This window comes from Podarcis raffonei, chromosome 4 (genome assembly GCF_027172205.1).
Source record: "Podarcis raffonei isolate rPodRaf1 chromosome 4, rPodRaf1.pri, whole genome shotgun sequence".
Classification (NCBI taxonomy): domain Eukaryota; kingdom Metazoa; phylum Chordata; class Lepidosauria; order Squamata; family Lacertidae; genus Podarcis; species Podarcis raffonei.
This window is the reverse complement of record NC_070605.1, coordinates 43283744-43306630: the sequence shown is the minus strand read 5'-3', so window position 1 is coordinate 43306630 and position 22887 is coordinate 43283744. Positions and strand designations below refer to the sequence as shown.

The 22887-nt window shown below is 42.7% G+C and overlaps 1 protein-coding gene across 2 annotated transcripts; it reads left to right on the top strand.

Moving 5' to 3' along the window:
• The first annotated feature begins 304 nt into the window (after positions 1-304).
• On the top strand, positions 305-18953 carry GJA5 (gap junction protein alpha 5). 2 transcript variants are annotated; one of them, XM_053386449.1, is made up of 2 exons: positions 305-608; positions 16417-18953. In XM_053386449.1, the coding sequence occupies exon 2, from the start codon at positions 16442-16444 to the stop codon at positions 17549-17551; it is 1110 nt and encodes a 369-aa protein (XP_053242424.1). In that variant the 5' UTR covers positions 305-608; positions 16417-16441; the 3' UTR covers positions 17552-18953. The 2 variants fall into 2 exon arrangements, with proteins under 2 accessions (XP_053242424.1, XP_053242425.1); XM_053386450.1 differs by lacking the exon at positions 305-608 and adding an exon at positions 8638-8719.
• The last annotated feature ends 3934 nt before the right edge of the window (positions 18954-22887 follow it).

Here is a 22887-nt window from a genome sequence, read left to right as displayed (position 1 = left end):
AAACTCTAAAAAGCATAGCTTAACGATCAAATCTTACTTGCACTTTTAAGCTGCTGCTTCACTTCCATATCAGTCTACGATCTCGCTCTTTAAAAAAAAATGACATAAGCTAGATTGATTTAGTCCAGTGAATTAAGTCTTTTAAACAAACAGTACGTCCATCTTTTCAGTCCAATTGACAACTCCATCGCAGACCCCAAGGGAGGAAACCAATAAACGTTTAGTTACTTTGCTATTGTTTTCCTAAAACAATTTGACTTCCTTTGCGATAGCCCCAGATTCCTTCATTAAAAATAGAGAGGCTGGGAGGCAGAGGAAGTGCTCGGCTAGAGCCAAGTCACTGCTTACAATAAAGCCTTCTTGGGACCACATTTATAACCCAATCCACCACGATGACTCTATAGGAGCCCGACAGCTGCTGGGGCATGTCACACGGCACTCAGAAGCTAGGAGACCCTACAGCCTGCTTCCTTCAGGTTTTTTGGGAACCTCCTGGCAGCTGCCTGATAAGAAGACGTGCTGCTCTGACACTCTTCTGAGATTTGTTTATCCAATCTGAAGAGTCCTCCATCAGACAAGGATCCCTCCTGGATATACAAGCAGAGAAGGTATGTTCCTGGAAGTCCAAAGATCAACCCCAAAGCTAAATTATTAGTAGAAACCTCTTCATCCGTCTATTTTTGTGCCCCTACCTCTGTCTATCGAAAATCTGATAAAATGAATGGGGGGGGGAGTATATTTTGTAGGTTCTTTTTGGGGTCTTACACTGAAATTCTTTTGTTTAATGAGGTTTGAGCAGATTTTATTGATTCAAGATGATGTGCTGCCCAAATCACACATCATCCCAAATCACACTTTCTGCTCTGGGATGGCGGGGAGAAAGGAATTCCTCTCTGACTTGGTAGTAAGTCACAATGCATTTAGTGAAGTTTACATTCAACTGTGCACAGAATTGCAGCTTTAACTGAATGAATGTTGGCGGATATCAAGGGAAAAAAGCATAAAGAATGTGCAAAATAGCTACAAGTACTGAATTTTTTTGCAGTAGCTAATACAAAGTTCACATCGGGGAAGTCCTTACTTTAAGGAAAGATAATTTCCTTTGGTTTGCCACTTTGCAAACTAGAATTTTTGTTTCTTACCCATTATGCAAACAGGATGGTCTTATTTCCCCTTTTACCAGTTGTACCTCTGAGTGGACTGATTGCCTTGATTTATTGTGGCTGTGGGAGAGGAAGGCTGTTAAGGTATATAAGTGGAGAATAATATGAAGATAATGACAACGAATCTAAAGTTATTCGTTGTCATTATCTTCATATTATTCTCCACTTATATACCTTAACAGCCTTCCTCTCCCACAGTTATAGGATTTAATCTCCAGAACTGATCTATGCAAAGGAATGCATTCTCTATTTAGAATCAAATGCTTCAAACAGTTGCTGGAGTATAAGCATAAAATTAAATTAAAATGCTGCATAAGGTTCAATGCACATAAGTGGACAATCTGTGACAGTTGACATGAAGTAGTTAGCATTTTTTCAAGTTTTGATGGCTGATGTGCAGAAGCTGTCATCACTTGACAGCATCTGAAATGCAGCAGCCTACATGAAATCAGCGTTAAATATGACACTGGACAGGCTGTAGCAATCAATAGTTGATAGCATAGGTCACATGGAACAGAATATAGAAACTTTATTTACATCATATTCGTTAATGAAATCGACCATACTCCTGAAAATTGAATGATGATCTCAGATTTCATTTCTGAATTTCAGATATCACCATTTGAGGTAAAATTTAAATTTTGAGTATTTCCCAGATTTTGACATTTTTTAAGTCACAGTGGAGAGCTATGAAGGAAAGACAATCAAAATTCACATTTTAAAAAAGAAAAATCTCTGTACAGTTGAATAATTTAATTTTAATGCTTTCAGCCTTGTAGTCTTTGTGTTTACATCTGTCTTACAGAGCTTGTCCTTAAACTAATCATTTCGTGCTAAAATACATTTTCGAGTGGGTTTGTTTTCTTTAAAAAAAATAAAAATCTGTAATTCTTCCTGGCTTCTAACTCCGGCTGAATGGGTGAAGAAACAGGAAAGAATTATGCATGCAAGCACATGGAAGGGCAAGCCCTTCGTGCACAATATTCTCACCTTAATTTGTTCATTTTAGCAAGACTCCCCACTTCTCAGTTCTCTCAGCTGTTCAGGTCAGCTGAGCTGCCCAGTAGGAAATCCTTTGGAGAAGTTCAGGCTGATCCTGAACTACCCAGTCTGAGGGGTATAGAAGGCCAGAGATCGTTTGTGTTTTCCAAATGTGGATAGCCTCATAGCTACTGCAGTCCTCAGCAATGAATAAAGTTCATTTTCAGTAGAGACAAACAGCTATCTTATACCCACATGTTAACGGGACTCTCCAAACCGAGTTAATGAGGAGTAAAATGACCACAAAGTGATGCATGTCAGGGCAAAAAATATAAATCTTTCTCCCTCTCTCTCTCTTTCTCTGATTTACACAATTTTCACATAAAATTTCATCACATACCGTAACCGCCCATATATAACCCGCACTTTCCCCCCAAATTCCAATTGTGAAAAGTTTAAGTGTGGCTTATATTTGGGACCTTATTCCACCAGCAAAGCAGCGTGGCTCCCCACCTCCCCCCCCCGCCCCGAGAGCAACCCAGGAGCACGGGGCAACGGCGTGCTGCCTGCCCACCACTCACAAGCCTCCCCCAAGCTGCCGAATTTTAAAGATGCAGCTTATTTGCGGGTGCAGCTTATATTCAGGCCAATACAGTAATATTTTTTCTTGTTTTATCAACTTCCCATCCCATTTTTTTAAACTTCTACCCTTTTGCTGCACCTTATCCTCCCTCTTTATATCATAACCATAATACAGTGGTACCTCTGGTTACATACTTAATTCATTCTGGAGGTCCATTCTTAACCTGAAACTGTTCTTAACCTGGAGCAAATGGGGCCTCCCGCTGCTGGCACGCCGCTGCCACGCGATTTCTGTTCTCATCCTGAAGCAAAGTTCTTAACCCAAGGTACTACTTCTGGGTTAGTGGAGTCTGTAACCTGAAGCATATGTAACCTGATGAGCCTGTAACCCGAGGTACCACTGTACAATAATCTCTCGTTCTTTCTGTTGCTCATAGTTCAAATCCTGCTCACAAATTCACCCTATTTTAATATTTCTTTAAATAGTCTGGAAAAGCTTTCCATTCTTCCATAAAGCCGTTCTCTTATTTTAGCTGTTAACTTTTCCGATTCAGCGTAGCCCATCACTTTGCTTATTCCATTCTTCTGTGGTGGGAACTTCTTCATCTTTCCATTTTTCTTCATAGGGAAATAAATCTAGCTGGAAATAAATCTTAATTTTAGGTAGGTGCTCATGGGTTCTGAGCTGGCGGTGAATGACCAGGAACAAGACCTTGAAGTCATAGAGGAAAGCTCAATGGCAATGTCGACTCCGTGTGCACGAACTGCGAAAAATGCAAATTCCATATATTGGAAAATAGATATTGCAGAGTGGGAAAAGGAACAGAAAATGGAAACCTGAATGGTCAAGGGAATGAAGTAACTCTCCTATGGGGAAAGGCTATGGCATTGGGGGCTTTTCAGCTTAGAGACAAGGCAAATAAGAGACATGGGAAAAGCTCAGCTTGGGGAAAGCAGTTAGAGAATTTTCCCCCTCTGTCTCAAGGCTAGAGCTCATCATTATCCAATGAAGCTGAATGTTAGAAGATCCAGACAAATATAATCAAGTACTTCTTCATACAGTGCATAGTTAACTGTGGAACTCACTGCCATAAGGAGGCAGTGATGGCCACCAACTTGGATGAGACAAAGGGAGTAGCTTAAGCTGACAACTCAGAAGCAAGCTAGATAGGACAATCTGGCAGACACAGCTTTATTTCTATGTGTCTGCACTGTTCACACAAATAGCATGAAGGAGAGGTCTTCCTTTAACAGTAGAATATAAGAAGTTGCCTTACACTAAGACTGATCATTTGGCCCATCTAGCTCAGTTAGGTAAAAGGGAAAGGGAAAGGACCCCCAAGATGGTTAAGTCCAGTCAAAGGCGACTATGGGGTTGTGGCACTTATCTCACTTTCAGGATGAGGGAGCCAGCATTTGTCCACAGACAGCTTTCTAGGTCATGTGGCCAGCATGACTAAACCACTTCTGGTGCAACGGAACACCATAAGGGAATCCAGAGTGCACAGAAACGCCGTGTACCTTCCCGCTGCAGTGGTAGCTATTTAGCTACTCCATGGGCAGGCAGACTAAGGCCGCCTGGATCACCATGTGGATTGGCGTGGAGCTGATTGTTCAGGCTGTGCCAACACGCATGTTCAGCAGCGCCTCCTTCCTCCCTCCTCCTGGCTTCTCCCCGCCCTACCTAGAGCCAAGAGGAAGGGGACTAGGCTTTGTTGGTGCCAGCAACAGCAGCGTTAGCGCTCGAGCGGCTGCCATTGTAAGCAGGCTCAATTTGGGCTTTGTTGCTGCCAGCCCCTCTCCAGAGCCCTTTCGTGTGCTGCTCATCGTCTCCCTGCCACCAGCCCCTGTCGCTCACAAGACACAGGTAAGCAGCCACCGGGGCTTATTTGGTGCTGTGGAGAAGGGAGGGGAGAGTCATGGGGGGGGTGGCTTACCTGAGTAGAATGTGTCCTTTTATTTAAAATGCATCTCTGGGTTATTTGTGGGGATTTGTTCATTTCCCCCCAAGATAGATAGATAGATAGATAGATAGATAGATAGATAGATAGATGATAGATGATAGATGATAGATGATAGATGATAGATGATAGATAGATAGATAGATAGATAGATAGATAGATAGATAGATAGATAGTCCGGCCCCCCACAAGGTCTGAGGAACAGTGGACCGGCCTCCTGCTGAAAAAGTTTGCCGACCCCTGATGTACTTGCACTGGTATGCTTTCGAACTGCTAGGTTGACAGAAGCTGGGACAGAGCAACGGAAGCTCATCCTGTCGCAGGGATTTGAACCGCCGATCTTCCGATCAGCAAGCCCAAGAGGCTCAGTGGTTTAGACACAGCACCACCCGCTTCCCTTCTAGCTCAATACTGTCTATAGACCAATCAGCGATGGCTTTCCATGGTTGCAGCCTTTCCTGGAGATGCCAGGGACTCAACCTTGAACCTTACACATGCAAAACATGTGACCCACCACTGAGCTCTGGCTCTTCCCCAAAGGAGATGGGTAGTGAATACCCTTTCTTCACACTTTCCCTTCCCTTAGTTCACTGCGCCAGCCACTTTCTTCCATTCATAGCTTACTCTTCAGAAAGGTAGAAAGTGCGATGTATTTATTGTTGTGCAGTATTATCAGTCTGTCACAAAGGTCTGCTACTATTCCTGCAATCTGCTCAGGGCAGCACGTAAGGGAAGTTCCTATTTTGTCTTTGCAACAATTTTGACAGCTCTCTATGAATAATAATCCTGTCTTCAGAGGTTCCAGAGACCTCCCTTTTGAACAAATGGTAAGAAACAGTATAAAGTTTCTTGGTCAATCTACGCTAAACCTGATTGAACCTGACGCTTTCTGCATGTAAGATGCTCTACCACTGCCATTCTCCAAGATATATATGTGTTCTTTACATTATAGAGCCTGGCCAGCAGATTCATCTCTCCCTTCCCTCCATCTCCCCCTGCCCTCCCCATAGCTCTTTCTATATTTAGGCCTTGGAATGTTTTTCTACAGTTGCTTCCCCAGTTCCCTGACTTTTTTTGCAGGCTTCATCTTCTTCCACCTACTCTCTTCTGAGGTTCTTGTTTTTTCAGTTCAGTTCCTTCCCTTCTTCAGCTCAGCCTCATCTGGACCCTAGGCTTACCATCTACTCCTTAGCCCATCTGCCTCCTGAAAACTCTCCACATTCAGCTTTCTAGACTGCATTCTCCCTGCCTAGGCCCTCCTGTCCAGCCCTAGGATCGACGAGAGCTTTCTCCAGCCAAACTGAAGCTGCAAGCTATTACTGTGAACTTTCCCCAAGACAGTTGGAATGTTTGTACATATTACACGACATCACCATGGTTTAGGCAATCTGCACCTAATGTGTCTCCTCCTTGCTGTCATCACATCATCATGAAATCCATTACAGTTTGGGGCTTTCTCTCTCCCTCTAGCAATGACTGAATGGTCTGGGCCAGTCTATCAAACTAAATGTGTAGAATAATGCAATGGATGTTCATGCTTTGCTTTGCTGCTCTGTCTTTTATCTGCAAGTCAAAAAGAGCTCATACTCTTGCATTATACATGGGCTTTTGAATAAGCATGTGTCATGACCCCACAGGTTCTTCTCTGAGCCTAAAAATCAAATGCATATTTAAGTATTATTTGCATTTGTAAAAGACATCCTCCTTGAGACAATGCATTTCTTTCCTTGCTGCAAAGGGACAAACTGCACGTTCCATATAAATGTTTATTAACAATAGATATGGAGTAGGGGAGAGCTTCACAAGAAAGTTAGCTTTTTCTGGCCAAATTGAAGCTGATCAAAAAGTGGAGAGGGTGCTTAACTCTTTTATCACCCATGGTTTTCCCCACTCCAAACTTTTCCCCATTAGCCTCTGCAATGGGGTGGGGTCTCCAAGCATAAACACAGACTTGGAGTTTGGGGAGTAAAAGATGCTTGGGGAGAGATCTGGAGCAGGAAACTGGCAGGTAGGGAAAGGGTAAAGTACCACACCATATTCCCCATTCCAAATCACACAAACAAACCACAGCAAGAAAAAGATTTTCCAGTCTTTTTCTGCATATTGGCTAAAGATACTTTTTCACCATTCTATGACACAGACACCCTTTACACACACGCGCGCACACACACACCCTTTTAAGCACATAGCATCACATTAATTGATTTGTGTAGAGGTGTGTAAGAACCTGAGTGCAATTTCATAATGTCAGACATAGTTGAAGTGAAGATCATTCAAAAAATTCAGTGTTGCAATTCCAAGAGAAGGCGGCGTACAGGTTCACAGCTAAGGAGTGCCAGTTGAGATGCATGGCTAATGTAGCTACAGCTGGCCGTTTCACACAGCAACAATATTGCTTTCTTCCCCCAACCTCCCCCTTTCAGTGTTTGCATTAAATAATACACCAATTTATTATGTTGTGAGCCACTTTATGCATATCTCACTGTTGGAAGCTGCCAGATAAATACCTCCTTTATCCATGATTGTGGAGGCCAATCTGGCTTGTATCACCGAGACCTGGGTGGATGAAGAGGGTGGAGTTGGTCCCACCCAGCTGTGCCCACCTGTGTACATGGTACGGCATCAGGCCAGACTTGAGGGTCAGAGAGGGGAAGTTGCTGTGGTCTATAGAAATTCTCTCTGTCTCTCCAGGCCCTCTATCCAGTCAGGTGGGGGAGGGATCTAGTGTGTGTGTTTCTGGTGTTGTGAAATTGGGACAGATTAGGGATTCTGCTGGTTTACCGCTCACCTCGCTGTGGTCTCAGAGGCAGTGTTGAGGACTCGCAGACTGCTGGTTCTAGGGGACTTCAACATCCACACTGAGGCGACTGGCTCTGGGGTGGCTCAGGACTTCATGGCTGCTGTGACGATCTCCTCTGACTGCCTTCTCATTTTAGGCAGAGAACATAACACTCATAATAGCAGAACAATGTATGTTTTATTAGAAGCCACACATATGAGAATAACTTCAGACATACCCCTCACATTTCCCACACTGTGGGGAATATCTCACCATTTGAAAGTTTGACAGACAGAAGTGAAAAAGAGGACAGGGTGGGAGTCTCAAAGTCAACAAAGGACAATATTTCATCCAAAATGGAGGGCATGCCACACACTGAAGTGTGGTTCACTCTTCCTAGCACACACCAAGCCTAAGTAAAACCTGTTTACTACAGGTAACATCCCTCAGTTGGCACTATCATCTGTAGCAAAGCTCTTGCTCTCCTCTGAAGCTTTGATATTGATGCTCGGTCACTCTCTACGTTCTTCTCAATAGGCTGTTCGTGTTGCAAACACGGTCCAGAACCCGCTCCTTCTATTTTTAACTTTTGACCCATGCACAAATGTTGATTTATGTACATGCGTATTTCCTCTGCTCCCCCCCCCCCCCCGCCAACCAGGCTTGCTGGAAAGGATTCTTGTCAGAATAAGGGAATCTCAGAACATTAGGAATTATGCTTTGATTGGTTGCGCTTTCCAGAATCAACAAGGGACAGGCTGCCTCCGCCCCTCAACCCTAACCCTTTCCCTTCTTGAGTGGGTAAAACTGCCTTCAGAGAGCTCTGGTTGCAGAAGGGGCATCACTGTTCCTGACTTTCAAGGAAAGCTTGATAGTGACCTGTTATTTGAAGAGCACTTGGTGTGCAGCGCTTGTCTCTCCTGACAAGTGAGAAGAGCAACAGTCAGCATCACAGGCCTGCAGAGACAAGGGGAAGACCTCGGAGGAAAGCGGACAAGGGGTGGAGGAAACCTATAAAATGACTCCTTTTTCTAGAACAGTGACTAGGGGAGGGGTGAGAAAGACAAAGGGTAAGGAGGGAAGTGGGTATACATAGAGGAAGGAGATACAAAGGGGGTGTGAGAAACCACAGGTGAAGGAAAGGAGGAAAGAGAAAGCAGTGGGAAGATGGTTAAAAAGTCCAAAGACTCCATGGTAAGACTCTACACGAAGTAACAGAACAACGAGTCGTTTAAAGACAAGAGGCCATTCAGGTGAGTAAAATGGTCAATGTGACAAACTGCAGGAAGCTCAGGGAGTAAGAATTTGGAACTGGCTTTCTTTAAATTTAAAACAAGCAATAGTAAGAACCATCAGAAATCTGGAAGCATAATGAAGTGAGGCAGCCGCCTTCTCTCTGTTTACAGAAAAAGGACGACATGTGCTGGGTTATTTATATACTTTTGGAGCATTTTTCCTTGTTTAATAGTGTCCATCTAATGTGAGAAAGTTCACATCCTTATGAATGTTGTCCTTGTTAGTTTTTATTATCTCCTAAACAGTAAGCTGTTTATGCTTTCCTGTTAGTTCAGCTTTTTCATATGGCACTGATATCTGATAACCAAAGAAAGCTTTAATGCCTAGAGAGAGTTTGACGTTATTTAATTTAAACGGATTCTTGTTGCTGAGAAGGCTATCTGGTAACTGCAGAAACCTATAACCACTAGAGATGAACTTTGCTGTCATATGGCTGGATTCTTCTTGCTAGATTTAGTTGGAAGCTTTACATTGTTTCTTTTTTGTATGTGCACATTTTGTAGAATATTTGCTCTTCATTACGTGCATAATAAAATTGACAGCACTATCTTATGCATACTCTACTCAGAAGCAGTTCCATTGCATTCCTTGGAGCTTACTCCCAGGTAAGTGTGCTGCTAAACTGCCTGATCTAAATAATAATATTTTAGGGGTGGCTTCCAGGTCTGTTCTGACTTAACGGAGGCAGCCTCCAAGACAGCGGGAGATTGTTGGCGAAGGAAAAACGAGGATGATTGAGGGTAATTATCCTTGCAAATTCCCCCCAAGGAAAGTGGGGAAAGGGCTTGGTACCTTGCTCTCGCTCTGGCATGGAATGTGGGGGGCAGGGAGGCGCTGAGTGTAAAAGCACTTTGCCTGGCAAAAACCCCACATTAATAAGCAGAAGTTCTCCTGTTAATTAGAGCTTAATTGGACTAAAGTACAGGCGCATGCTAGAAGAGATGAGATCACAAACTGTGGAACAAACCAACTGCAAGGACTTTAAGGTGTGAACTTAAGACTTCATTTGGTGCAAAAGACGGTGGGGGGAGGGGAGCCTACGGTTTCTTTATTTAAAGTTTTCTTCTCTAAATTTATGATTCGGCAACCGTCCTCTGAATGTTAGTTCCAATTATATTTATACAAGCAAGTATGGAATAAATAAGTATGGATTATAAATATGGACTATAGCATCAAACGGAATTGTGTGTGTTGAAAAAGGAAAAAGGAAAGGAAGCTCTATTTTGCAAAAGATTTATGATGGAGACTTAGAGCTGACTCGTCCCCAACCTTTATTATTTATGAAGTGAATAAAATGATTATGAATGTAATTGAAATTAAAAAGATTTTGGAATGCAGAAATAAAGAAAATCATCAAACCATCAAATCTAGCTTGCGGGGGGGGCTCTTTAGCTAAATTATATAATTTGGTATTTGAACAATTGGTATTAACAATTGCTTTATAAATTGTGGATTTTTAAAAAATAATGAGGCTATTATTGGACTGTAATTGAAAACTAATAAAAATATTATATAAAAGGAATATTTTAGTGGTGGTGATGAAGTCTGCACATACACTAATTTTAGGGAGGTGAACCGAAAAAAAGTCACATGATTTGGAAGTAGAAGACAGGACAAGAACTTTCTTCTAATTGCCATAACCCCTAGAAACCAACAGACTGTTCCGAGGCATTTTGACTTGAGACTATGCCCTACTTTATTTAATGGGACTTAGAAGAACATGTGCATAGAATTAGAGATCAAGGGCTACCTATGGTTAGAGACAGATGAGTAGTCTTGCTAACAGAAGTTTCTCCTTTAGCTATAAGAATGCTGGAGCTGGCCTCATCACAGTAAGGGTGTTATGGGAAGATGAATAGACCAGAGAAACCAAATGCTCTTGGACCAAGCTGATGGGGGGGGGAGCATTGTTAGACCACCAAGTACAATTGCATTGTTATTCTTTTGAAGTGGTTATTACTAGAGGCAAGCTGTGCAAAACCAGCCAACTTGCCCATGATCTGAATTCAGCTGAAACAGCTCTTTTGATTCCCCACTTTTTAATTTATTTTTTGTTTGGAATTCCTCAATATCTCTGCCAATAAATTCCCATATGATGATTATGTAGTGCATGTCCCATGTGCAACTAGATATCTGGTTTGTGTGTGTGTGTGTGATGTATTATCCCACTCCTATTTAATGTATCTATGTGTAGATATTTGCATGTCAGTCCATGTATGTTAGGTCTCTGGAAAAATTGAGGCCCTCTTTACCCTCAGCCGTTCAGTCAGGGAAAATAAAAAGTACCATTCCATCAGGATTGATCCCCAAATACTATCATCACGAACTTGTGCTTTCACTTGGAATGTGTCCGATTTCATTCCAGCTAACAAACCACAAGTACTAGACTTGTTCTGTGAGGTACATTAGGTATAGTTAGTGGTAGGCTCACAACTGCTGTATAGCATTGTGTATTTGAACTCTTTCCCCTCAGCCTTTGTACAAAACCCTAACCAGCACATGGGAGGTGTTTGTCTGCATGTTTGTTTATTATTACATTTATACTCCACCTTCCCTCCATGGAGCTCAAGGTGGCCTGCATACTTCTCCTCCTCATTTTCTCCTCACAACATCCCTGTGAGGTAGGTTAGGCTGAGATTGAGCGGCTGGCCCAAGGTCACCCAAGTGAGTTTCATGGCTGAGTTGGGATTCGAATCCTGGTCTCCCAGGTCCTAGTCCAGCACTCTAAACACTACACCACACTGGCTCTCAACTGCACATGCTTGATCAGGCTATTTCATGCTTGGTACTCAACATTTTAAATTGCACCAGAGGCTGCAGCAGCAGAGGAGTATGTTTGCCTGTCCAGATATGGTGGTGGTAGTGATGCAGCCCATCTGGCAGGGTTGCCCCAGTCACTTGAGGCAGCTTCTAACAAATTAAAACACAGTAAGACATCAAACGATTTAAACTTCCCTATACAGGGCTGCTTTCAGATGTCTTTGAAAAATCAGATAGTTGTTTATTTCCTTGGTTATGGATCTAGCACAAATAATATTACATGGCTCCTCTTTGTAGCAGTCCCTATATTAGCAAATTCTGGGTGATGCACTATATATAAAACCAATCAGACACCAAACTGAACAGTCTCAGCTGCCCCAGTGTCTTCTCTCTGGATTTTCCTATGGTGAGACAATTCCTAAGGGTTCAGAGTTCAGAATGGTGAGATTCTGAATCCACAGTCTCTTGGGAACTATGCAAAGTATTCTCACTGTTGCAAGCAAGTTATGCATTATTTTTATCACATGCATTTTATTTTATCCCTGTACTTTGCCCTTGGGAATGTCAGTACTCGGTTGGAAGGAATCTGAAGCATACCAGCACAGGCAATCATTCCTCTTCCAGCTCCTTTCTCTTTGGCCTGTAGGCTGATTTCACATACCCTCCTCACTGTCCTTGTCTCCTTTGTGTCATCACAGCACTTGAAAGAAATAGAACGGATGAGCAGTTACGTGAGCAGTGGGGATCAAGAACAGACCAAAAGATCTCATCAGAGAACCAAATTGATTCCCCCTCCTTTTCAAAGGAGACTTTAAAAAATAAAAAGCCCCGATATATAAATATTGGGTGAATATCTACTGGGGAAAAAACTGCTCAAAAATGTGTTTGATTAATTTGCTCCCATAAAAATTAAAAACCCAGCCCCCTCTGGATTATGCTATGTTTCCCCTTTCTAGCTAATTTGTATGTAGGTTAGAATGTGGACATATTGTCACGTCAGTAAGAAACATCTGTCCATTTGTCTACTAGAACAGGTATGGGAGAAAGGAAGGTCAGGATCTATTGGTAGATTGCTGGATAATTTGCAATGTAAGGATTTCCTGTCTCCCAGTACAAGTTACAATACCTTACCTACCCCACCCTAAATTAGATAGTTAGAATCCCTGATCTGTAGTGAACTAGATTTGTACTTATGTATATACAGGCCATTGCACTCATAGGTAATTTACTTGGCCTCTTGAGCCACTGTTTTGCACCCAAACCATGAGCTCCAATTGATGAATCTTGAGGTTCTAGTAAAAAAGATAAACTAAACACCATTGATTCAGCAAGCCAGGGAACACATGGTGCCTTAAAACTCACACAGAAGTCATGGCAGAAGCTTTTGTGAACTAAAGCCCACTGTGATGCATGGAGTGTTACCCGCAGTTAGATATTCTCTCTCATACACACATACACACACGTACATGAAAAGAGACTGGAAGGGGGTAGAGTAAACAGTGGAGCCAAGCACCATGGAATTCAAGAAATACCGCTTGTGATGCATTTGTGCAAAATTCAGATGTTCCATATAATGCTGAGAAAGCTGTATGATGTCCTTCTTTAGACCAGTATCATGCTATGTTTTTGCTACGAGGCATTTATCCATGTTGTTCCCTGCGTCTACTTAAATAAACAAATAAAAGCAATCTCCCTTTTACTGACTGCACCACAATACAGCCTCAAAAATGAAGCTGTAGTCTTCTCTTTCCACCACACTCAAAACTATGTCAATACAGTATTTCTTAATCTTCCTAGGTTCATCCGTATTATTTGGCTGTCCTCGCTGGCGTATCCAACACCTCCCAATTTAGTACCAGACATAAGATTTACATGCTTTGTTACATGCCAGTTCAGTCAGCTTTGAACTCGCTGATAAAGATACGAAGTAAAACGCCCATGTGTGCAGCAGCATTCAGCACACTCACACCCAAGGTATGATAACGCCACTTAGCACTATCCTTTGCTTGCAGTCCTTCAACTCAGTATATTCACAGCATTCAAAAACATGGAGGGAAGCTTTTGGAGTATACTTTCCAATTCAATTGTTTTACAATAAACTCTGTGGTTTCAGAGGGCAATGTGTAGCAAAACAACAGAGACTCTTACAGCACTTTAATGATGAGTCAGAAGACTCTCTGAAATTTCAGAGCATCTCAAAGACAACTAGCGTCTTTCCCCCCTCACCTTTGTAGGGTGAGTTCTAGATTGATTATTGTTGAGTATGTCGTTTATTTGGTACAGTTTTAAAATGCAGCAACATAATGTTGAATGCTGCATTGATTTTTGATTGCCCTGCTGTAAGTCATCCCTGGGATTCACTTTTTATTTCAATTAAAATGTATGTGTCTATTTGAGAGATTTATGTCCCACTTTGGGGCAGAAGCTCTCAAGGCACTTACAAAAACCATTTCACACTTTCACACTGGAAAAACCTTTTCTTGATACTTCAAAGTTTAAAGGCACTAGGCAAAGTTGCCTTGGGAGAAATTTCTAGCATGGGTGCCAACACAGTAAAAGTCCTTTCAGTAGTTAACTTCCAGATATGAAGTTATTCTTCCATGAGGTTCATCCTACAGCCTTTTTCAGCCTTGGGTCCCCATATGTGGTTGGACCACAAGTCCCATCACTGCTAGCTAGGGATGATGGGAGTTGTAGTCCAACAACATATGGGGACCAAAGTGTGAGAAAGATTGTCATAATGTTTAAAAGCTCAGCACTGCATAGGTGGGGCCATTTGTGCAAATCCTTCATATATGATCGTAGCTGAACCAGAATCAGGAACCAACACAATTGGCCCCGATTGCACGGTGCCATACCGTTAAATGTTACAACCACAACATGGAATGAAGCTATGGAAAAACTATTCCAAAGCCACTGCTATAACATCTAAAAGGCACCAAAAGCAAACAGCATCAATGTTTTCCTTTTGAACAGACATCCTTGTTAAAGAATATCCATACTAGATGGGCTTAGCTTCAAGCATTCCTTTTGTGCAGTGAATATTGTAATATCTTAATTTCACCCATCACAAGAAGCATTTGACAGAGAAAGTCCTGAAGGCAGACTCATATAGGCCCTTTTCCCCACTGCAAGGGGATTTCATTTCCTAATGGAGATCTATATGGAAAGGGTCCAACGTATACTGAGATCAAACCTCAAAAGTCAAGTTTCCCAATTTATATTAGCCATACAGATTTTCATTCAAATTTGCACCAGCCAACAGATTTCCATCTACCATATGGAAGGGAAATGGCCATGCATTAAAAAAATACATTTAATCACTAACCCTCTTCTGTAGGGCTAACAGTCTTTGGTCACCTTTCTTGTGGGAAAACATAGTGCTGGCTGTTGAGGTCTGCTATTTATATCCCTGCAGATCCAATTTTAGCTAGGCCTCCAAGGTTTCTGTGTGTGTGTGTTTTAAGTGAAGGATTCTTGGCTTCCCCACAGCAAATAACAGAAGTTCATACAAAGAGAGTTCTCTGAAGCAGAAGCTCACATGGGTAGAATGGCCTGCCCACCTCGTAACAGGGAGTTCTTTAAACTGCTTCGCTATTCTTTGCTTGTCAAGGACGCTGCTTTGTCTGGAGCAAAGAGTAATGGAGTACGGTGTCTCTGTCTTCCCTCTCATTCAGTGCATGTGATACCACAAGCGAAAGGAAGTTATGGCCATGAAAACAAGGAAGGGAAAACTTCCCTCCTCTGAAAGAAGACAACAAAAGGTTTTTATAGCTGGGTGATCTCAAAGAAACAGTGCCATAGGGATGTCGACTGCAACATCCAGATGTGTAGGCGCCCGCTCTCAAATGAACAGCATTCGCTCACTCAAAGTTATGTTCTGCTGCCCAACTTACAATGGGACTGTTTTGAGGAAGGGAAATAGATACTTAAGTAGAGGTGTGGTGAATGGAAACACTGGAGAGTTTGGCTACTAGGTTAAATGAGGTCATCGCACAGTGAGTTCATGGTAGACAGGCATGGGTGTATGACCAAAGACTTAGGAACGAGTGGTCCCACGCAAGGTGGCTGAGAGTACTTGTGATATGCTTACAGAGGTGCTTGGATGTATTAAAAAAGCAGAACTGCAAGCTTTAGGCTGCAATCCTCTGCCTACTTTTTTGGGGAGTACTCCCCCCTGGATTCAATGTGACTTGTTTCTAAGTAGACATGTTTAGGATTATTATATTGTTCATCAATTTCTTTGCTAGATTAAACAACTAAAATAACACAGCGGGGCAAAATATGAATTGGTGGTGCTGAGACCAAGTGACACATTTTTCAATTTTCCAGAAGTACTTTGACTTAGTCATCCTACTTCAGTATACTATAATGAAGTGGTATAATGCTTTATCTACACACAAAAAAGTTGCCTTTATCTGCTTCCACAATTGCTTTTGTGGCAGTTTTGGAGCCTTTTAAATGCCACTCTATCTACAAAGGAAGTACTATTTATTGGCAATTATTTGCATTTTTAATTTTTTTAAAAAACGGTGTTATATGTTGTAACATTGTACACCGCCCTGATATGAGATGATATGGAAGTACAGTGGTACCTCAGGTTAAGTACTTAATTCATTCCGGAGGTCCGTACTTAACCTGAAACTGTTCTTAACCTGAGGTACCACTTTAGCTAATGGGGCCTCCCACTGCCACCGCACAATTTCTGTTCTCATCCTGAAGCAAAGTTCTTAACCTGAAGCACTATTTCTGGGTTAGCGGAGTCTGTAACCTGAAGCGTATGTAACCTGAAGCATATGTAACCCGAGGTACCACTGTACAGAAATACTTTTATGCATAAATAAGATTATATCTGTAAGACACACACTCTCTCTCTCCCCTCTCTCTCCCTCAGAGGCCAGTCTCTCTGCTGAGCCAAAATGGGTGACTGGAGCTTCCTAGGAGAATTCCTGGAGGAAGTCCACAAGCATTCCACAGTGGTGGGTAAAGTCTGGCTGACCGTGCTCTTTATCTTCCGGATGCTTGTCCTGGGCACAGCCGCAGAGTCTTCGTGGGGAGATGAACAGTCCGACTTCATGTGTGACACCCGGCAACCAGGTTGCGAGAACGTCTGCTACGACAAAGCTTTCCCCATCTCCCACATCAGGTACTGGGTCCTCCAGATCATCTTTGTCTCCACCCCTTCCCTGCTGTACATGGGACATGCAATGCACACAGTGCGCATGGAGGAGAAGAGGAAGCTAAAGGAGGCCAAAGAAGCGTCGACAGCAATGCAGAGCAAGGGAGATTCTTTCCACCAGCAGGAGTACCAAGCGCCCGAGAAGGCGGAGCTGTCCTGCTGGGATGAGCCAAGTGGGAGGATCATTCTTCAAGGCACTTTGTTGAACACCTACGTCTGCAGCATTTTAATCCGTACCACCATGGAGGTAGCATTCATCATTGGGCAGTACATGCTGTATGGAATCTTCCTTGAGACGCTCTATATCTGTCAACGGAAGCCTTGCCCCCATCCAGTCAACTGCTACGTCTCTCGGCCAACTGAGAAGAACATCTTTATCATTTTCATGCTGGCCGTAGCAGCACTCTCCCTGTTCTTAAGCCTGGCTGAACTATATCACTTGGGGTGGAAGAAAGCCAAGCAGAAGTTCTCCCCTTCTTACAAACGCAGCCCCAGCCCAGTCGCCAGCAAACTGGAAACGGACCCCCAAGCAAAGATGACCCAAAGCTGTACCCCTCCTCCAGATTTTAACCAGTGTTTGGCCAACCCTGGTGGAAAATTTATCAGTCCCTTCAGCAACAAAATGGCCTCTCAGCAGAACACTGCCAATTTTGCAACGGAGAGGGTTCACAACCAAGACGACGTAGACAGGGAAGCTCCATTTATCCAAGTTAACTATTCTCAGACTTCGGAGGCCGCCAATAGCTCCACACCCACCCTGGTTCCCAATGGCTACTTCCACGACAAACGTAGGCTCAGCAAAACCAGCCGCGCCAGCAGTAAGGCTCGCTCTGATGACCTGTCTGTGTGAATTGTGTTCTGTGGGGGCAACAGGAAGGGAAGACTCTCTGATGTGACAAAAACTTGCAGTGTAGATTTTGAAACCCTGGCAGTCTGGGGTCCAATCAGCCAGTTCAACTCATTAAGTGAATGCCCTGGCATATTGCAAAAAGTTTATGTCCAAGCTTATTTCATAATTTGAGTTTGTTAACATACAGTCAGAAAGGAGAGTGGTCTATTTCAAAACAAATACTAAAATAAGCTTTAGTTACTAGAGAAAGGACTGAAGCTGATGTATACTTTGAGTAGATATCACTCTACACTTAAACCAGTATATTCATTCTGATTTTTCCAAAGAATGCAGGAGTGATAATAATAAAAATAATCATTTTATTATTTATACCCTGCCCATCTGGCTGGGTTTCCCCAGCCACTCTGGGCGGCTCCCAACAGAACACTAAAAACAGAATAAAACTTCAAACATTAAAAACTTCCCTAAACAGGGCTGCCTTCAGATGTCTTCTAGAAGTCAGATAGTTGTTTATTTCCTCAACATCTGATGGGAGGGCTTTCCACAGGGCAGGTGTCACTACCGAGAAGGTGACATCTTTAGTGGAAGTCCCAAGCCCTTTCATAAATCCCTATATCACTATAAATCCCTGGATTTCTTGATTGGATTTATGATGGTTTCAATTTGCAGTGGCTTCAGTTGCTATTTTGGACAAATCCCTAAACTAGCAGACCCTAACACTCTGCTATTTAATAGGGAGGTGCCATTGATTGTGACATCCACTATATCTCTCCTCTCAAATAAAGCAGAGACACTGACTTGCTGAGCTAAACATTTACTTCCCAGATGAGCCTGGTTTCTTATATGCAGCACTGACCTGATGACTATGAGCCTCTGCTCTTCCACTTCTCCACTTCTCTTCTAGCAGTATTTTCAGACATTTTGCAAGCACACCATGGGGCAGCTTCCCTTTTCCTGGAAAAGTGAAAAATAAAGTGGTCTTTCCTTCTCATCTTTCCACTGGACCCCACATACTATTCCAGCTTGCCCTACTTATGCCAAGTAAATGTGCAATGAATTCTACTTGAATTTTTGATATGTCTGTATATAACTACTTTAGAATTTGAATAGCCTCCTAGATAAAGACTAGCTCTGTATGACAGTAACTGAATAGACTTATTAGAGTTGTTTCAACAGAAATATTTACTCAATGGAAACAATATTTCCCATGGAAAATAATACTTCAATGAGAAACATGAAGAAATAATACTTTATTTCTAATAATGAGAAATAATACTTTAATGAGAAGCAACCCAGTGTGGGGAAGCACATTCATATTTTGTAGTTTTTAAAATTTTGTACTCTTTTTAATCCATTCTTACTTTTAAATTTAGCAGTGATGTGTTTGTTTGTTTGTTTGTTTGTTTGTTTGTTTGTTTAAAAAAATGATCAGGCAAGAATACACTCAGGATCAAAAGTAGAGAATGCAAGGGTTAAGAGGACCATTCCAACTAGAATGGCCTCTTGTATGCACAAAGGAGAGGAAATATTTCACCAAGAAACAGGAGCCAAGAGGACGTGAATTCGCATAAAATTTGTGTATGTTAATTTATAGAGAGATGCAAATTTAGAACTGATTCCTTTAATTGGTAGTAGTACACTTTGGGTTCATCCACACTTCTGCTTGTCTCATGCCTAAGAAGCACAGGTCCAAGAGGTTTTCTCATGCTCTCTAGACACTGGTCCGAGCAATTTTCCGTTTGCTCCGAGAAAACCTGCTCTTCACCACTGAATTGGAGCAAACATCAATCTGCAGAAAACCCAATTGATGTTTGCTCTAATTCAGCGGTAAAGAGCAGGTTTCCCTGGGGGAAAGTGGCAGGAGAAACAGAAGTGTGGACCAGAGCTACATCTCACCTTTGTGGGGAAGTCTGTGTGCCTGCTCAATTTTCTGTTCAAATGTTAACTATCACAGCCACCTTCAAGGCACCTGCTCTCCCTTCTTTTAGTTTTTTAGCTTTAAACTGGACTTGGATCCAGTGGTGGTGGTGGTGGTGGTGGGTCAACATTGAAAATGGCAGGGTGGAAGGCAGGGAGCCCCTCAGTAGGTGGAGCCAGAGCCAATGACAGGCAGAGTCAACTAATTCTAGTCTTGTCCCCATGCTCCTCCCTGCTGAGTTCTACAAGGGCAACACTGAGCCTAAGACAAAAGAAGCTGACAGGAAGGGCCACCCCCTGGACTGGATATAAGTAAGAAGGCTAGCACCATTTGCCCTAATGAACTAACCTCCACTGCCCTTCAAACAGAAGGTTGTCCTCTGGCAGACCTTCACACAGATGATTATTCTCAGTGAAGGAGGATACATGGCCATCAGAATTTCAACATCATTTCTAGAGAGCTCTAAACCATTTCTGTAATCATTTAGCTGAGCAGGAAGCACTGGCAGAAGCAGGTGAGACCTAGAAAAGCCACATAGTTTTGGCAGCTGGAGGAGGAGGGCAAGGGAATCATGAGGCACCCACCTTACAGGTGCAGCAGTCAGGAATCAGGCCTAAGCAATTTCTAGAGCCTCTAGCAGGGATGAAAGTCTAATCAGAGCCACAGGAAATTAACTTCTCATGAGTTAATTAGAATGATATGTTTCCTTATAGCTTCTCCTAGGTTTCCTGGAGTGGTTGTGTCTGGTCTTCATGCTCTATGAGTGACCAGGACCAGTTTCATACACTTGGGATGCCAAAAGCCCCTGAGGAGCCTCACAAGACCTATAAACATGATTCACTCATGCAAAGCCTTCACTGTCTTGCAAGTTCACTTCAATTTTTCCCTCACGTGACCTCTTAAGAGTGGGAATATTATCTACTGACGGAGTGTCAAGCATGGCTGACACTTATTCTTAAAGAAACTAGAAAAATACTCAGTTCCATCCCACACCACCACGCTACAGTTTAGACTAGATGTTCAAGATAGCAAACACCACTATCCTTGTAGACTGCACAGATGACACCCAGGAATAGGGGGATCAGTTTGTTTATCACAAAACTCAGATAAGGGAATTTTTGTCATCCTCTTTCAGGAGGATCTGGTTTCTAAATAGTAATGTGTTCCGCTGCCCTTTCAAAAACATATGTTTACTGAATTAATGTTGCATCCCACCACCTTGGGATGTATTTGTGATAGAAGGATGGATGAAAAACAAAATCCTGTGCTTAATTAACATTTGCTTCCTTTATGGCCCCTGATTTCTCCATATTTCAAGAAGGAGGGTGGGAAGATGCATGTTCTCTTTTCAAGAAGTTTCAAAACTATGCTTTGTTTTGTCCTAATAAAGTTTGGACTACAACTTCTCTGATTTGTGTCTGCTCTCAACAAAGCCAGTATGGGGAAATTTAAAATGCTACATAATAAAGCTTCACACAGTGGATGAATTGTGGCTGCATATTCTGACCTTCAAAAATTATAACTACTAGAAAGGCCTTGTATTTGGTAGGAAGAAATTCCAGCAAGTTAGCCTGGTTAGTTTTCTGCATTAACACAGCAGTTTATTATAGTAAAAATCCCTATGTCCAGAGACCATGTCGTCAAACCTTTCTTCCATTTTGCTAAACAGCTCTAGCATTTCATAGCATACAAGCAGAAATGAATTGGAAAACGTATCAGTATATAAATAAGGTATATCCCAAGCACAGGCTCGTTGACATATCATTATATTCAGGGTAGACCCAAAGACAGAGAGCAGAAGACAACTATGAGTCTTTCCTGTCCTTTATTATATCCACCCAAAAGTCTCACCAAATGGTTGGGGGACCATCCTGAATAGCATGGGCTGTGGTGGAAGTGACTGCTATGGAAGGGTGACTTTTTCCACTCATGTGAGACTTTTAACCATTCTCTCCTCTCCTCTCACTGAAGTCCTATCAAGAAGGTCCCCCATTTGTCCAATGAGGCTTCTTGCAAGGTGAAAGGTTGAGGAAGTGACAGGAAAGAGCCATTGCTTGAGTGGTCTGCTCATCCAACTTTGGATTCAACGCAAGATATTGAAAGATATGCTGATTCCACACTGGAAGTGTTTGTGTTCCTGCATGAGTCGCACTCCTGTTTGTAACACTCAGGAAGACACTCCCCAAAACATGTGTGCCTTCCCCACTGGAACACCCTAGCATGCACATCAGAAAGTTGTGGTGCAAATGTGCAGCCCATGCTAGTCCTACAGCATCTTTGACTGCAGCCCCTGTGCACGGGGATTTTGTGAAGATCAGGTGCGCTGCACAAACACATCTTATATCAGCAACAATTAAAAAAAGGTATAGGCAGAGCCAGACCTCATCCTGATGCTTGGAATATGCTAGTTCTGTAAAGTTTACACCCTGTTGCTTTGATCAGTGGCCTGTCTTCACAAGGGACAAAGGATCTTCAGTTGTCTTAGTTCAAGACACCACTGAACGCAACATAGTAAAACCCTTTGCCCGCAAGCAACATCACTGGTGTTTTTTTTTAAAAAGCACAATGCTTCTTTCAAGAATCAGACTGCAGTCTGACTCTTCCCTTTCTCATTCTCCACTCTGCACTTTTGTTAGTGCTGTTCCCTTTCTCCCTTTCCCAAGCTAAGTACTGTGTATCCTACATATGTCCAAAATGTCTCCAGGAGTGCAATGCTAACATAGGGAGGAAGCTCTGTGGAGCACAGGGAGATTTATAGAATTGCACTATAAACTGAGACAATCTGGGGACTCTGTTTTCAGCTCACCAACAAAGTGCCTATAAACCCAGTGCCTAAAAATCCAGGTGTAGCACTCCTAAGGGGGAATCTGTGGTCCTCTAGGTATCTGCTCCCATCATCCCTGACCATTGGCCACACTTACTGTTGTTGATAGGAATTGCAGTCCAGCAACAACTTGTGGGCCAGAGGTACCTCACCTTTGGCCTAGAATTGATTGCAGTACCCTAGGCCTTTATGAGACTTGTACAGCTACTCCTTTTCAAAAATGAAAATGATGCGGAGGATATACATATCTCCACTCTGGGATGTGACTTGGAGAGGACCTGGTACACAGAGCTGGAGCCAATCCAGTACACCCAATAGGGCAACCACACCACTCTGAACTCCCCACTGCCTTTCCCTCCACTCATTAACCAGCAGTGATGCACAATACTGGGAAGCAAAGTGAGCCCTGACACCTCAACAGCTGTGCTGACCATTTTGCTTCACATGCAGAATTCAAGGACAGACACAGACATTTGGGAGCTGGTACTCCCAGCACTGTAACTCCTTCCAGAGAGGCTCTGCCTCAATCAAGCCCCAGCGTCCAGTCCAACTCTGGATTATTCCAGATGGTTGGCTAGGGATGGAAGGCTCTGT

What these genes read in the sequence shown, in the direction of transcription:
- GJA5 (XM_053386449.1), top strand. Translation starts at nt 16,442, where the DNA reads ATGGGTGACTGGAGCTTCCTAGGAGAATTCCTGGAGGAAGTCCACAAG.